At 39.1% G+C, this 15,913-nt stretch overlaps 2 protein-coding genes across 17 annotated transcripts in view; one reads left to right on the forward strand and one right to left on the reverse strand.

The window, feature by feature from the left end:
- Window positions 1-7: 7 nt before the first annotated feature.
- LOC111866188 (zinc finger protein 2) lies at window positions 8-11,367 on the reverse strand. Of its 4 annotated transcripts, none has more exons than XM_033752149.1 (4): window positions 10,796-11,367; window positions 8,692-8,829; window positions 5,192-5,310; window positions 8-1,370 (listed from the first exon to the last, which is right to left on the reverse strand). In XM_033752149.1, the coding sequence occupies exons 1-4, from the start codon at window positions 10,832-10,834 to the stop codon at window positions 446-448; spliced, it is 1,221 nt and encodes a 406-aa protein (XP_033608040.1). In that variant the 5' UTR covers window positions 10,835-11,367; the 3' UTR covers window positions 8-445. The 4 variants fall into 4 exon arrangements, with proteins under 4 accessions (XP_033608040.1, XP_023710660.1, XP_023710661.1 ...); XM_023854892.2 differs by lacking the exon at window positions 10,796-11,367 and adding an exon at window positions 10,397-10,769; XM_023854893.2 differs by lacking the exon at window positions 10,796-11,367 and adding an exon at window positions 10,179-10,768.
- A 3,271-nt stretch (window positions 11,368-14,638) lies between these two features.
- Window positions 14,639-15,913, forward strand: part of LOC111866169 (C-Jun-amino-terminal kinase-interacting protein 4) — a 114,403-nt gene continuing 113,128 nt past the window's right edge. For 7 of the 13 annotated variants that reach the window (XM_023854835.2, XM_023854836.2, XM_023854839.2 and 4 more), the window contains exon 1: window positions 14,640-15,453. In XM_023854835.2, coding sequence (XP_023710603.1) covers window positions 15,151-15,453 — 303 coding nt within the window. In that variant the 5' untranslated portion in view covers window positions 14,640-15,150. Of the gene's footprint in view, window positions 15,454-15,913 lie in introns of all 13 variants that reach the window. The other 6 variants (XM_023854838.2, XM_023854840.2, XM_023854842.2 and 3 more) reach the window with 1 other exon arrangement.

A 15,913-nucleotide genomic window follows, 5' to 3' on the forward strand; every position in this document is an offset into this window, starting at 1 on the left:
TTAACAACATGGCCATTAGCCCCACATCACTGGAAGAAGACAATAAACTTTCATATTTGAGTTTAAATATGGTCAAACTGAAGGTACCAGGAGATTTAAAATCCCCTTTCTTGGCTGACAAAGGTTAACATTATCCACTGCTTGTGACAGAAGTTTTCTATTTAGTGACGGACTATTTAACAGTGATGACAATAGCTCAGACCATGCAACACTAGATGATGAGTCATGAATAATGACTTGGAAAGGATATGACAGGGAGGGATCATGGCCTCATTTGATATACTATCCTGCATTTTTCTGGAGGGAGTGATCAAAACCAAGGAAAAAACCATCAAGAATAGCCAGTCTCCCTACAGAATTTTGAATCCAGCACCTCCCACATATAAATTAGAAGCATTACCACTTGAGCCAACTTTCTTGGTTTGATATGGTAAAAATTTTGTATTTATGCAAATGTTAAACCCCTGTTTCCTACTTTACAACGTACATGTTTCTCACCTGAATGACACCTCATGTGTTTTGTCAAGTCATAACTCTGAACACATCTCCAACCACATTCAGTACATAAATAACGTTTTTCTCCCATGTGTGCTCTCATGTGGTTAATGAGAGTGCTTCGTCGTCCAAAATTATTGCCACACACACTACAGTGGTATGGCTTCTCACCTGTATGCCCCCTCATGTGTTTTGTGAGTGTGTCACCACGGCTGAAACTTCTACCACACACAGTGCATAAATATGGTTTCTCTAGTGTATGAATCCTCATATGCTTTCTCAAACAACTTCCAAAACCAAATGTCTCCCCACACACAGAACAACAATAAGGTTTTTCACCTGTATGAGTCCGCAAATGGCCTTGAAGTTGATGTTTCAGGGTGAATATCTTCCCACAATCATGACACAAAAACCGCTTTCTGTCAACCTCAGGTTTTGGTTCTGTTTGTAATCTGTCCACAGCCTTAATCAAAATATCTTGAGGTATAACATTTGAAACACATTTCTCTTCTTGTAAACAAGAATCATTTGAACTGTTAGTCTTATTTCTGACCAACCAACTTTGGGAAGCACCTTCATCAGTACCACCATTCCCAGACTGCACAGCACTTTGCTTCCTGACCTTCCCATTCTGCATGTCTTCTTGCCATCTGTCAGTTTCTCTTACTTCTGAATTTGGATGAAGCTTCTGTCCTTCTGCAGCATTCTTCTCAAATTTCCTTCCTGTTGATGGTTTCTCAGATTCTATTTTAAACTTGGCCATCACAGGAACATGCATCTCCATGTCTCCACTGCAGCCACTTGAAGTCGTTTCTGCAGGGAGATTAGACCACAGGCTTTCATTACCAGGAAGAAAACCAACTTCCCCAGCCAATCTGCCAAAAATAAAAAAAATGAAATTAAAGACGACATATAAGCATGATGAAATTATCAGCCACAGCTTAGTGCTTTGTATAAAATATGCATGCCTGCAGAACAAAAGTTAAATCTCATGCATATTCATGTGCAACTGCTGAAATAAGGATAACTCAATTGGGAAATGCCTGTTCTTTATTAAGTTAAAAAACTGTTTGATTTGATACCAGATACCATACAATGAACTCTATTGATCAGGGTCCTTCTTGAAAAGGTAATATTTGTTCAGCTAGTTGAGAAATTCTCTGTTTTTGCATAAAACCAGAAGTTTCATTACCATGTTCACAACAGCCCACCACTATACCCACATGATTCAGCTCATCCTTATACACTGTTTTCCTTTAAGATCCATTTTAATCTTATACTTTCATCAATACCTCACCCTCACAAGTGGTCTCTTCCCTTCAGGCTTTCTAATTAAAATCTTGTATGCATTTCCCAGCCCTCATGCATGGTACACGACCTACCCATACCATTCCCCTCGATTTGATCTCCCTAATATATGCTGAACAATTTTTAAGGTCCTTATTAAGCGGTTTCTCTGTCCTGTTATATACCCTATCTCTTAGATGCATATATTGTTCTTGCAACCCTATTTAAAAAAGGTGGGAATCTCTGTTCTTTCCTCATTGTAAAAAAAAAAGTTTCAGATCCATACAGAAAAGGTAAAATTATACTTTTGTGTATTTTAATCTTTCTGTCTTTTTAGGATGCTGATCTGAGCGGCAACAAGCACACACCAAATTTAACCTGCTCTTACCTGCTTCACAAATGTAATTATATAAAACAACAATTTTATGAGTTTCATCTGTTATAATGTACTGGAAGTACATGTGACAAGCGAGACAAAAATGCACGCAGAAATTTCATCAAGAATCCTCCTATGAGGGTTGGAACTTTAATAGTGACAACTATTTATTTACAACTGATACAAAATAGATGCATGTTTCAAAGTTTTATTGTCCTTCAATGTAGTCACCATCATTGTGTACAACCTGTTGCCAGCAATGTGGAAGTCGTAGGATACCTTTAGCAGTGTCTGTTGTGTTGATAGTTTGAATGGAGCGGTTTACTGCCTGAACAGTTCTGAAGCGAATGCCACGAAGTGGTTCCTTCATCTTAGGAATCAAGTCAAAGTCACAAGGGCTTAAGCCCAGGGAGTATGGTGGATGGTACAGCACTTCCCAGCCCCATCGATTGAACAAATCAGCCACAGCTTGCGCTGCATGCGGCCAAGCACTGTCCTGCAAAATGATGGGTGGGTTCTGCAGAAAGTGTCACCGCTTCTTTCTCAAAGCTGGTCACAGGTTGTGTTCCAAAAATGAACAGTAATACTGCGTACTGGCAGTCTGCTGTCAGGGAACGGTATGCAGTAGGATAACACCATCACAGTTGTACATGAGAATCACCATAACTTTCACATTGCTGGAGTTCTGAAGAACTTTTGATTTTTGTGGTGACCCGTAACGACACCATTCATTTGATTGGTGTTTCATTTGTGGCTCGTATGATTTGGCCCATGTCTCATCCAGTGTAATGATACGGTGTAAGAAAGCCTCTCCTTTGTGCTCCAAGTGGTTACGAGCAGCATCATATCATAGCCATTTCTGCATTTCCGTCAAATCATGCAGAACCCATCATGATGCAATTTTTCTCATTCCCAGGCATTCCTTCAGAATGTGAAGCACAGTTATATGTGCTAATCCTGCCCCTTGGGCCAGCTCACAAATCATATGGTGTAGATCACTCTCCAGTAACACAGAAAGAGCACACACTTCTTCTTCACTGATACTAGGACAACCTGGCTGACACGTCGGCCACATTTTGGCGTCCCTCGTTGAAGGCTTTTACCCACCTTGCCACTCTTCTGTAAGGCAATGCAGATTCCCTGCAAGCCTCTTGAAGACCTTGATGACACTGTCGTGCTGTACGGCCTCTGGCACATTCAGTCTTTTTGCAACTCCGTTGTTCCTGTTTCGAAAACATCGTGACAACACTACATTAGACCGCCAGCTAACATGAGGCTCTGTCCTTCTTGTCACTGCGCATGCACATGATGTGGGAAAGGAGAGTCCATTTGCTCTGAGGTAAGGTAGGTATGTAACTAACGTGTTGTATAAGCGACATTATTTGGTTCCGTTGCATGGCGTCTCTACAGCAGTGTTGCCTCTATTAAAGTTCCAACCCTTGTATAAAGGCATCATTTGCCTGACTGGGAAAAAAATGCAGATCATGTCAAAGTGATGGTTTTAGTGGAGTTAAAATGGCTACCACAGAGTTGGTTGGCTGCTTCCTGAAAAGTTACACATTATAACATCTGAGTAAGTAACTAACTAACTTCATGGAGCTGAACCCTTCTTGAGAAGCCGCCAGTTCTTCAGCTACTCAAGAACTTCCCAACATTTTGTGGAACATGAAGGTTCATTACTGTGTTCACAAGAACCCTACACTGGTCCCTATCTTGAGCCAGATCAGTTCAGTACATACTGCCCCATCCTATCTCTCTAAGATCCATTTTAATATTATCCACCTGTGTATGTCTTGGTCTTCTTAGTGGTCTCCTTCCTTGAAGCTTTTCTACCAATATCCTAGATGCACTCCTCCCCCATTCATGCTGCATGCACTGCCCATTTCATCCTCCTTCACTTGATCATTCTAATTATACTTGGCAAAGAGTACAAACAATGAAGCTCCTCATTATGCAGTTTTCTCCAACCTCCTGTCACCACATCTCTCTTCAGTCCAAATTTTCTCCTCAGCACCCTGTTCTCAAATACCCTCAGTCTATGTTCTTCCCTTAATGTCAAGAGACCAAGTTCACACCCATATAGAACCACAGGTAAAATTTAGTTTTGTATATTCTAATTTTTCTTTTCTAGACAGCAGATGAGAAGACAAAAGGTTCTAGACTGAATGGTAGCAAGCATTACCCAAACTAATTTTCCTCTTAATTTCGTCCTGAATCAAATTTTGATTTGTTACTGTTGTTTCCAAATATTTGAACTATGCCACATTTTCAAAGCATCTGTTAGCTACCTTTATGCCATGATTTTGCCCTGCATTCTGGTGACAAGACAGCAACATATACTTGGTTTTCTCTGTGTTTACTTCTACACAAACCCACTTACTGTCAATTAAAGCCTCTGTGTTTGGGTTTTTCTTTAAGGTATTTGTGTTATCTCCCTGTAGATTCACATCATCAGCATACACCAGCAGCTGATGTGTCCCATTTAATTTCAGTCTCACCTTGTTTCCTGGACCTTCCTAATGGCATATTCTAAAGCACAGTTGAAAAGCAGTGGCGATAAAGCATCTCCTTGTTTTAGACCATTTTGGATTCTGTTGGATATACTGAAACACCTTATTTGTTTGAACTCATAGGAAATCTGTGCCAATGAAACAAAGTTTACATTCCTTGTTGGGGGGGGGGGGCACTTGTAGAGACTTGTACAGTTTACAAGTTGGCTCTAAATTCATCTCTGTTGATTAATTATTTTCACTTCCTGTGATTTTTTTACTTTGAGATCTAATATGCCAAAGTGATCCACCTTTCAATTACACATAATTTCCTTCCTTGGACCCTTCGCTTTCATCAACTTCTCTTCCAAATTGACTACAAGTCTGGCAACCAATGACACATGTTGCAGAATTGTCATTTCTTTCCTGAAGGCTTCACTTTCATCAACTTCTCTTCTTAGTTACAAGTTTGACAGCCAATGGACCATGTTGCAGCTTTGGTAAATACATTACTGTAATTTATTCATAAGGTGTGTCCACCAACCTCTGTTCCTCAGTACTTGCTACATCGATACTGTTCTCTTCAGCAGTAGTTTCTTCATTAACTTCAACTTTGACTTCAGTAAACGTCCAGCAATAATCAGCAGTTCCAACTGTGGAAGGCTGATGACAAAAAATTTGGATCAGAAGCAATGGACAGATGTAAGTGGTACAAGGCAATTCAAATAGTAAGAGCAGTTGATGTAAAAAAAACTGAGGACATGTCAGAAGATCAAGTATACTCTATATTACAACAAATTTAAACATGACTTGGGTTGCCAATATGTTCAGTGTGACCCATACAACCTAGTGTAAACATATCAGCTCTGCTTTTGGATTGCATTTTTGATCATCAACATGCTGTAAGTCACCTTTCATGGTTGACGGGAGTTAAACACTTTGACATTCAAATAAAATGGTGGCACAATATGTGCAAAGATTTCTTACACAAAGAAAAATGTATGCATGGGTGGAAAGATTCATAAATGGCTGATGAAGACTGAATGGGTCAACCAGTATGTCAGAAATGCTGGACAACAATCAAGTTAATGGTCTGATTCAAGGAACAGATAAATTACTCTCACAGCTGTAGTGTAAGTCCTAGACATTACCCATGGCTCTGACTTTTCCATCACAAATTCCAACCTCAATTATTGCAAACTTCGTACAAGGTAAATCCCAAAGAAGCCTACAGATGAGAAGCACAATATAAAGGTAAGAGCAATTTAAGACTGGAGACCTTGCAGGCCACAATCTGTGTGTGAATTATCAGTCTGACTTCAAACACCCCATTTACAACATTAATGGAATAATTAGCAGTGTGTGCTGTAACAACATCTTGCATAAAAAGACCGCATGTCTTTTCTTCTTCTGTAATGCTCTCAAAATTGAGCCGATGAAAGTCAATGACAGCCTGTTCAAACAGTACAGATCCTACGAGTACTATTCAAGTTGCAGTAATGACACATGACACCAATCTTCTGACTGTACAGGAGTACTTTGAAAAGTTTGTCTCAGATTAACACTGCTCCAGCACCTTCTGTTTTGAGCACTGATATACCTACTAAGATGCAACTAAGCTTCATCAAAGAGTCCATTGTGTACTGGCTGCACAAACAAGTTAAAAAATATCTTCTCTTGTAATCGCTATCTTCAACTGCTTGTAAAAAGCTTGACATACTATCAATCTCATGTGTATATTTGCTCTCATTGATGATATTTGTTGTTAATAATTTGGATAAGTTTCAAACCAATAACTCTGTACATGTCATTGGTACCACAAGGAATGACCACCTTCATATACCTTCAACACATCATCCTATCAGAGAGGGGTGTATTATTCAGGTGTCAAGCTATTTAATACTCTGCCGTCAAATATCACAGTTTTAAAAAATGATAAAAAGCAATTTAGGTTTGTTTTACAAAATTATTTGCAAAGTAACGCATTTTACTCTATTCATGAATTTGTCAAGCATGTATTTTCTTTTATTGCTAGTGGAGTGGGACTAAGTCCCTTGCACTGCAGCCAATTCTGGCCTATTGTACCAGCCCCAGATGATAGGTAAGGGTGATTGTGGAGCAATTGGTGGAATGAAGATTAGCAGGAGAAACCGCAGTACTCGGAGAAAACCTGCCCCAGCGCCATTTTGTCCACCACAAATCCCACTTGACCAGACCCGGGATCCAACCTGGGCCGCCACGGTGGGAAGCCAGCGACTAACCATTTGAGCTATGGTGCGGTCTTGTCGAGCATGTAATCAGCTCAAAAGTTAAGAGTTAATAAATGGTCTGTGTGCATGAATTATAAAGTGTTGAGACTTGATTTTTGTAAGTGTAGTAGTATGTATGTTGTCTGTTTTTTGTTATGAATTTAATATTTTATAATGTAACTGTTTGGATGATATGGCTTGCCAGTGTGTGTGGAATGGCAAGGTGTGAATTTGATTGTGGTTTCTTCACGACCTATGTGTGTTGTCCTGACAACTTGAGCTATTCAGTCTGAGGCTTTATTTTATATTTTATTGGACCAAGGACAAATGATGTGTAGTCATCATGAATTTGTAATATGTGACATGTTTTATATCCAGCCCTACAAGGAGATGACTGGATCCATGAAATGAAAAATAAATGTAAATGTCTAATCCTATGTGGTGGCAGATGTAACATTTTAGTCACTCTCCAGGCTGCTGTGGTTGAAACCTGTACCTGTTAAAATGTGTGAGGAATTCGTGAGGTGAATGTTTATTCAGTTCTGTCAGACCTTTCCTTGGTAAGCACAGCATTATGTTCAGTGCATTTCTCATCTACGAAAGCCTCAGCTGGAATGCATTTTTGTCACCAGTTTTGTAAACTGTTAAGCTAGAATTTGAACTTTAATTGTTTCTTGCATCCTGTTGTGTATTTAATCAATATTAGAGTCAATTTTACCGACCACATAACTTATTTTTATTATTATTACACTACATGTTTTGACCTCAAGAGGTCATCCTCAGGTGTACGAACACAGCTGTATAATTACACGCAATCACATTCGTCTTCTCACTTATTCGATCCTATATCTTATTCAGGCCCACGCTCAATAATATATCAAGCTCCTCTCACAAAACACAAGTTAAAATATTATTCTAAATGTCAAAATTTAAAATTTAAAATTTGTGAATCAAATTTCAATTCAGATCACTAGTTATGCTTTCACTTTCACTTGTTATTCAGTCACTTCCTACTTACGCTCATCACTGCATCAAGTTCACTTTAACTAGTTTAATTATATTATTGGTTAAAAATTCATGAATTAAAGTTCAATTTTATTATATTGGTTGCACTTTTCACTTTTTGAAGGTCTCGCTGTTCTTCCGCATCCTCTGATGTTGCTGGATCTGTTACGGCCCTTGTCGTGATGGCTACTCTTGAGGTTGAAACATGTAGTGTAATAATAAAAATATGTTGTGTGGTCGGTAAAATTGACTCTAATATTGGCTAGAATTTGAACACCTGCATACTTACAATAAAATCTTCTTTTTCACAATTTATAGGATTATTTTTCACATAAGACCTACTGTTCAAGTGCATATTTCACCATTTCAATTTATGACTATAAATGAGGACACAAAACGGATGTCTGAATGTCTCATGTGAACAGAAACATGAGTATCACCAATACATTTTACATGAAGTCTTCTGAAGGTGCAGATACAGAGCCATAAAAAAGAAACAGTCACCATGTAGCAATGCAAATGACAGGAGTGTGCCTCTCAGCTTGTCACAAGAAGCACAGTCCACTCCTGCTTGCTTGCTTTTCTCAGTCAGGGTAGCTGGATTTGGTTGCTCAAGAAAGACAATGTATCTGAGAATGCAATACCAATGAGATGGCATCAACTGGGAGTTGATGTTATGAGGCCATACTGATACCAAAAAAACCTACATGACTATTATAATAAGTTACTTAATACTTAAAAGAGCTTAAAAGAGTTTATATAGAACACAGAACTGAATTCATCCATTTACCTCCATACCCTGAGACCTGGTGAACTGCCGTAATGTAGCATCTGAACTTTCACACTGCAGCTTGAAGTTGAAAGATTCATTCACCCGGTGAATACAGCGCTCACAAACTTGAGATGGCAGACCATCACCAGCAAACATCTTGAAGCATGACAATCAACAGGCCAATGGCTAAGTAATAAGTCAGCTATGCTAGTGCTTCAAGAATATTAAGGACTTAAAAGTGTTTCAGATTTTGAGAAGAATGGCTGTATAAGCACAAAAAACTAGGTTTTGACTAAAGTAGGAATAATGGGCTGCATGTGGAAAAAACATAATCTTGAATCAGGGGAGTATGCATTCCTTACTGTTCAATTTCCATATAATTCATACAATGTAATTAAATACAAAAACCTAAAGAGGGAATCCAGAATCGTTTCACTTATCCTCATCTTTCTTTCTGAAATAACATGAAATTAGATTATAACTGGATAAACTTATTAACATTAACATTATAGTGTAGTGGTTGACATGGTACGCTACAAGCCTAAAGGTCGCGGGTTCAAATCCTGACAAGGTCATTGAATTTTTTTCAGTTGACCTAATCCTTCCAGCTGCACTAGGCCCTGGGGTTTACTCAGCCTTTAACAGAAATGAGTACCAGGAATTAATTAAATAACTTTCCTGGGGAGTAAAGCGCAGCCGGGGCGTAAGGCTGACCTTACCGCCATCTTTGAGCCGATTGTCTAGATAATGTGGGACCCTCAACATCTCACAACCCTACAGGCCTTCACGGCCTGGTACAAGGATAGCTTTACTTTACTTACTTACTTACTTTATTAACATTATGTGAAGTAATAAAAAACTGAAGAAAGCAGGCTTCTGGGATGTGGCACCGTGTAGCTGTGGTGTTAACCGACGTTTCCGAGGAACGTATCACCTCCATCTTCAGGGTAGAAGGAAAAATAAGAAAATCTGCAAGCGAAGAAACAGTGAGAACAGGTTCAAACAGACCTTGTAAGGATGAAGGCAATATGTTCCTCCAAAACGTCGGTTAACACAACATCTACATGGTGCCACATCCCAGAAGACTGTTTTCTTCAGTCACCACCATGAAAACCTCAAATCTTACATAATAAAAAACTGTTTGGGCAATGCATAAAGTAGTAGAGCTGTCTAACTTAAATGTGTGTTTTTCTTGCCACCATAACGTCTTTTTTAAGCCCTTACTGATGACTAACCACCAAGTAAGTGTTATCTTCACAATATAGCATGAAACAAATTAGAATGATATGTGTTAATCCCAAATTTAAATAGAACACGACTTCCTTATGTAAGGAGGGTTTATTAGGACAATGATTTATGTTAATTCCGGAACGCAGAAATAAACCTCAAAATTTGGTATATGCATTGATCACATTGCAAAGATTGTAACATAATACCGCCTCCAAAAGTATTACATCGATTTGTTGAATATATACGCCAATTCTTCACAAGATGAATAAACAAACCTTTAACACGGGCACTAATGTCATGATTCTATCGGGAAGGGCCCCATCTTCATCAAAAAGGGGCAGTAATGAATCTTTCTCTCCCATACATAGACGACACATGTTAGCAAAATTCACCACCATTTCTATGGTAAATTTTGAACTAACAGTATGTTCGGTATTACGTTCCTATAACACGACTTTACATGAAGGTAAATTCATACTAAATACAAACACACCACAATTGCCACTTTAATAAGGTCATTACAAACAATGACAGCATTATGAACAATTATACTTTTGGCCGTTTGGAATAACCACAACACACAAATATTATGGCACGGCAGAATTACAGCAAATATTATATATGATTTATATATATTGAACTGTGGTTTTAAGAAATAAATGCACATAATGAGCAACGAGAAGATATGAAACTTCAACACTCCTTGTAATAGTCCGTCGTCATTATTGTCATTCTCCTTCACGTAGTTAGTGGAATCTTCCGCATCATCATAAACCGTCCACGCACGCACATCGATTTTTCGTCTGGGGTGTCACAGAGCTCTTTTTTTTTTTTTTTTGCACAACAAAAAGGTGAAGTTGTTCCTGTGATTAATTACATAAGCACCACTCACCACGAAGAGGTATGGGGAGTGAATGTGTATCTCCACCATTCTTAATCTTGGAACTAGATGGAGGTGTGTGGTCAGCTTCACGTTCCGGACGCTTTAACCCCAGAGAAAGCGCCTCAGATACCCACTAGCTGGCTGAGGCCCTACGCCCGTCTGGACCTGTCTTGACGCTCTGGAATAGAGAAAGATCTTTTGTCCCTGCCCCGGCTCCTAGGCCGTCCAGCCCGTCCAGCCCTTAGCCCGTCGCTATTAGGGGTATAACAGCCAAGTCTTCCCGGTTCCTCTTCTTGTGACAGTTTGTGGTAGAATACGTGTGAGTGCAGTTTTAAGTATGACAACTTCATGAAGTTCATGAATCAGCAATAAACAAGATGGCGTACACACTAGAACAGCACTGCCTAGTTTGTGAAAATATTTTGCCATACTGCTAGTATTTTCGCGGTTCAGCATAAATCCGGAGTAAAATGTGAATGGTGCACTGTACCAACAAGCATGTCTGCAATAAACATCTTAGTTAACCAGTCTGAAAACAATGGGAGCGTTATCGCGAACAAGAAGGGCGTCGAAAGAAAAATATGAGAACAACTAAAAACATTCACCTTGTTGAGCAGGTGTTGATGTGGTGACCGAGGAAATTTGTAAAAACAACTTTCTTAGCAATTCAACATGAGCGAATCATCAGGATACAGGATAATTCGAGAAGACGTGGACCTGTTTCAGTACACAATGGAAAATCAGAGGCAGGTGAAGACAAGAAACATAACTGCTGTGGTTACTCTAAGATGTTTTTGAAGGACAATCCAGGAGTATCCCTAAGCATAACGGTAAAGCCCATCTTCATTTGAGCGGCAATGTGAGTAGGTAAAATATGCGGGTGTGGGGGAGAAACACCCGCATGTCATAATGGAGACCCAGCGACGCCCAACAAGTTATATTGTTTGACGATACTGAGACTACTGATTATAATCTCCATGTCATCCCAAAAGAATTTATTCCCTTTCTTCTTCAAGTAATGGGTGTCATTTTAAGAGAAACATGTATTGTTGGACGATATTAGTGAACGTTTTGATGACAATGTTTTCTAATCGTTTTACTGAACTCTTCCGATATGTGTTATCCTGGGCACAGTACCCTCCAGATATTAAACCATGGGAATATTTTTATGGAGCTTTCTGAATTGCGTGATTTGCAAAGTAATATGCACACAATCGAAAACTGAAACAAATTTTGCCAGGGCGGATCAGAAACTCGGGATGCAGTTGTGCGAAATTTCCTACATCAGTTACTGATTGTCATTTGCGCCCACATTGCACGTTTTGGAAATGTGCGTATTTATGTGGTTGACATATACAAGAAAGTTTTATGACTTCATTTAAAATATTCCTTGTAATTCGTCATTATGCCTGAAAAAGTCCCTGACTATCGTTATGTAAGGACCTCCAATATTTAATTTCACGAAAATGTGAATAACAGTGCAGTCAACAAGATCAAGTTCATGTATGACATTGCGTAAAGTAGGCTTTGTAATCAGTCAGTATAACGACAAATCTGTTGGATTATTTTCTCATGATGGTAGTACTGCTTGAAGGTAGCATAAATTTGAATTGATCATCCGATCAAATGGAATTCAAAACAAACGTAACGTTACTTACGTTTGACGTATTCTGACCTGGAAATCTTGGTGGATAATTTTGAATTTAAGCACGGTGGAAACAACCAGACAACAGAATTTGTAATTTGCTCCGAGACAGTCCTGTCCCAAAAGACAACGCCTGATTAAATGAGAAGTGCTTACAGCGCAAAAATGGAAATGTTAGAGCTACATATGCAAATGTTTGTGTAAAAAGGGAAACTTTCGTTTGTGTTAAAGAAAAGTTTGTTCATGTGACAGTAAAACTTAATTTTTTATTTTTATGCATCATAAACAGGATCCAACACTACAAGATTGCTTACAGTGTGCATGTTCATTCATTGCCGTAGAAAATCAACGATTCCACTATCTACATGCTCTGCCAGATGGAAATATGTTCCATTCTACTCGCGCTGTCTCATAGATCAAGTGATTCCGATCATCGGTTGTGTCCCACTAGTCATGCTGTCAAAATGCCGCAGCCATACCGAAGTGAAAGCAATGCTAACATTTACCGGCAAATGCATGTCTACAATTATGTAAATTTTGGTATTATATTAATGATTAATGTAAGTTGCTGATAATTACTACACATTAACCCGTTTTATAACACATTGATATATTGGGTTTTTGGACATTATCCACTCAATCACCGGACCAAGTGATTGAGGCTAGCTCTTTCTAACGGACCCAACAGAATAGGGGTTTCCTTCACCTGAGGACGGAAGCAGATCCAGTTTCCGAAACGTCGTGTTTTTATTAGTTATCTTAAAAACCAGGACGATGGATAATGTCCAAAAACCCAATATATCAATGTGTTATACACCATCGTCAGAATCCTATAGTAACTACCGTTTTATAACGTTTTAATAATCGCATTGTATAAAACAATAGACATATAATTCTATTAGCAGAAACAGGACATGATTGTGTTTTTTTCTGCATACTTTGTCGTGGAAACTATGCGTAGGAATAGTTCTAATTTCTGGGATATAATGTACTGTAATCCATTGAAAGTCCCTGTTTCCTTTCTGCTTCGCGCTGGTTTCTTGCTTGGATTATTCTTAGACCCTTAAAAGGAAGGGGACATGTTCCTCCGAAACATCGGTTGACTTTCAGAACTCTTCGTAACCACTGTTGAGAGAACCCCAAATCCTATATGGCTGGGGCACACCAAGGAAACTGGAAACCGCAACGCAATCGCGATTTCCGAGAATTGTTATCATCCTGAGTTGAACACATGTTACTGAATGGAGCAGAGGAAACTGAGGAAACGGCAACGCGACTGGCGGAAAGACTGAGAAACTCAACTTCCAGGCAATGGAGCATGTCAGTCTTCTCACAATTGCGTTGCCGCATGGTTTCCTAGTGTCAGCTGTTTTTTAACGCGCTTCGGTGATTAATTTGTTTTTTACGATGGCACGAAAGATTGACTAAATTGTTAATTTTGTTTTTGTACAGTTAACTGAGTAAGAGCCTGGTATATATGACAAACGCCAGCCCGACTATGCTAGGCAGGACAAAATAGATTTTTCTTGGGAAAGAATTTCTCATGAGACGAAGGAGTCCGGATCCTGGATAAGTTCTTTCGATACAATATAATCACATCAGTTTAATTTGTTACAGAAGAACGGATGCACGCAATGTTTTCTTCTCTAGTATTCTATTTAAGCATATATCATTAATTACACATATATTTACGTCTTAATTACGACTTATTATACTCGTATAGTCACCATGTTTCCACATTTCATGGTTCGGCTGTATACGGTCAAAATCCGGTGTCTTCTATCTTGCTAAAATTGTTGCTCTGTATGTCAAAATTTCTTATGGCGTCTGAACGCGATATTTCCTGATTAAAATAAATTGATCTTAACTAAAGCAAATTAATTAACATCTTAATATTTTCCTCATGTTCGTCGTCCTCTCTTTTCACGCCGTCTCAAGCGGTCTTAACTACCACCATATTATGAAAGAATCAGTATTGCAGGCGGTAAGTGCACGAAATTAAATAGTACAATCTTGCATTACATCGGACGAACGTACGAAATTCAGATCGCTTAAGATGATGTGAGCAACTAATCTAACATACGTTTTACGAGTGTGAGCCTGCTAATATGGAAACCAGTTGCTTGCTTGAAATCGGCGACATTTCTCGGAAGCTGCGATTGCGTTGCGGTTGCCAGTTTGCTCGGTATGCCCTCGCCCATGTAGGTGTGGGAAGTGTGGCTGGTTACATGTCTCAGCTGAAGTCTGCAAGAGTTTACTTCTTGTTATGCAATGCATTGGAGGCGTACAACCGAGGCCATACGGCTTTTCTACTTTATTTTCTCTGCTCCAGAAGTTGCACCATTGGCCTCGTAGCTATCAGGTGTAGAACTATACGTCTAGGAAGGTTTCCTTTCGCAGTATGTGTAGAACGTGTAGAAGATGTGATTAAGTAATATTTGTTAACATATACAACACACGTCACTAGACTCAAAATGTGATGGGTGATTTAGGTGGCAGGATATTTTATGCTTTCAATTTTTATTCAGTGGCGGCGCAAAGGTCGCGAAAGGGGGGGGGGGAAATGTTTTTTTTTTGTAGGGGGGTACACGGGGAAAATGTCAGCTGCACGGTTGGAAGTTGCGTATAAGCGACATGGCACAGAATTGTAGTAGTGTTGTAATGGATAGTGCTGAAGATCGGTTTACTCATTTGAAATAGTAATTAGTGTATTTGAAACATGATGGAAATTGAGCAAGAAACTGTATATGGGACACACGAAGATTCCCATGTTGTTATGTCAGAAAAGGTTCAGTCTTTGGCTGGCAGTATATACCAGGAATTTGAAAAAATGATAGCGAAGTATGATGAAGACGTAGTAAAGGACTTAATGCCTCTAGTGGTCAATGTATTAGAGTGTCTAGACTTGTCCTACACCGAGAATCAAGAACATGAAGTTGAGCTTGAGTTGTTGAGGGAGGACAATGAACAGCTGGTTACTCAGTATGAAAGAGAAAAACAGTTAAGGAAAACGTCGGAGCAGGTGAGCCAGTAAAGTGCAGTGGTGATACTACTACTCATGATTATGATATTAGTAAATGAATGTTTTCATATTTAAGTCAGTGAGTTCTTTTATGAGCCATTCTGTCTGAAATCAACCTATGGCTTGCAATTTTCAGTCTGACTTCTTAGGATGTCAGTGCACCGCTAGAGATGCTGTAGATGTGAGTGAAGGTGCCAAATTTTAGCCCTGTATGCTTTTAAGAATTCAGAATTTGAAAGAACCGACTTTTTTTTCTTTTGCTATGACATGGCTTGTGAAACTTGCAATGCTCTGGTCCTAGTTGAGCTAGGGAGGTCATTTTGGGCACGTTTGATAGCTAATGAAGTGTAGTTTCCATTGTGGTACCACATGCAGAGGTTAAAACAGATCAGACTCAGGGCCAACGACCTTTATGCAGTTTTGAATTGCTCAAAAGAAGTATCATAAAAAATGCCCTAGC

Source organism: Cryptotermes secundus, unplaced genomic scaffold, assembly GCF_002891405.2.
Source record: "Cryptotermes secundus unplaced genomic scaffold, Csec_1.0 scaffold599, whole genome shotgun sequence".
NCBI lineage: Eukaryota > Metazoa > Arthropoda > Insecta > Blattodea > Kalotermitidae > Cryptotermes > Cryptotermes secundus.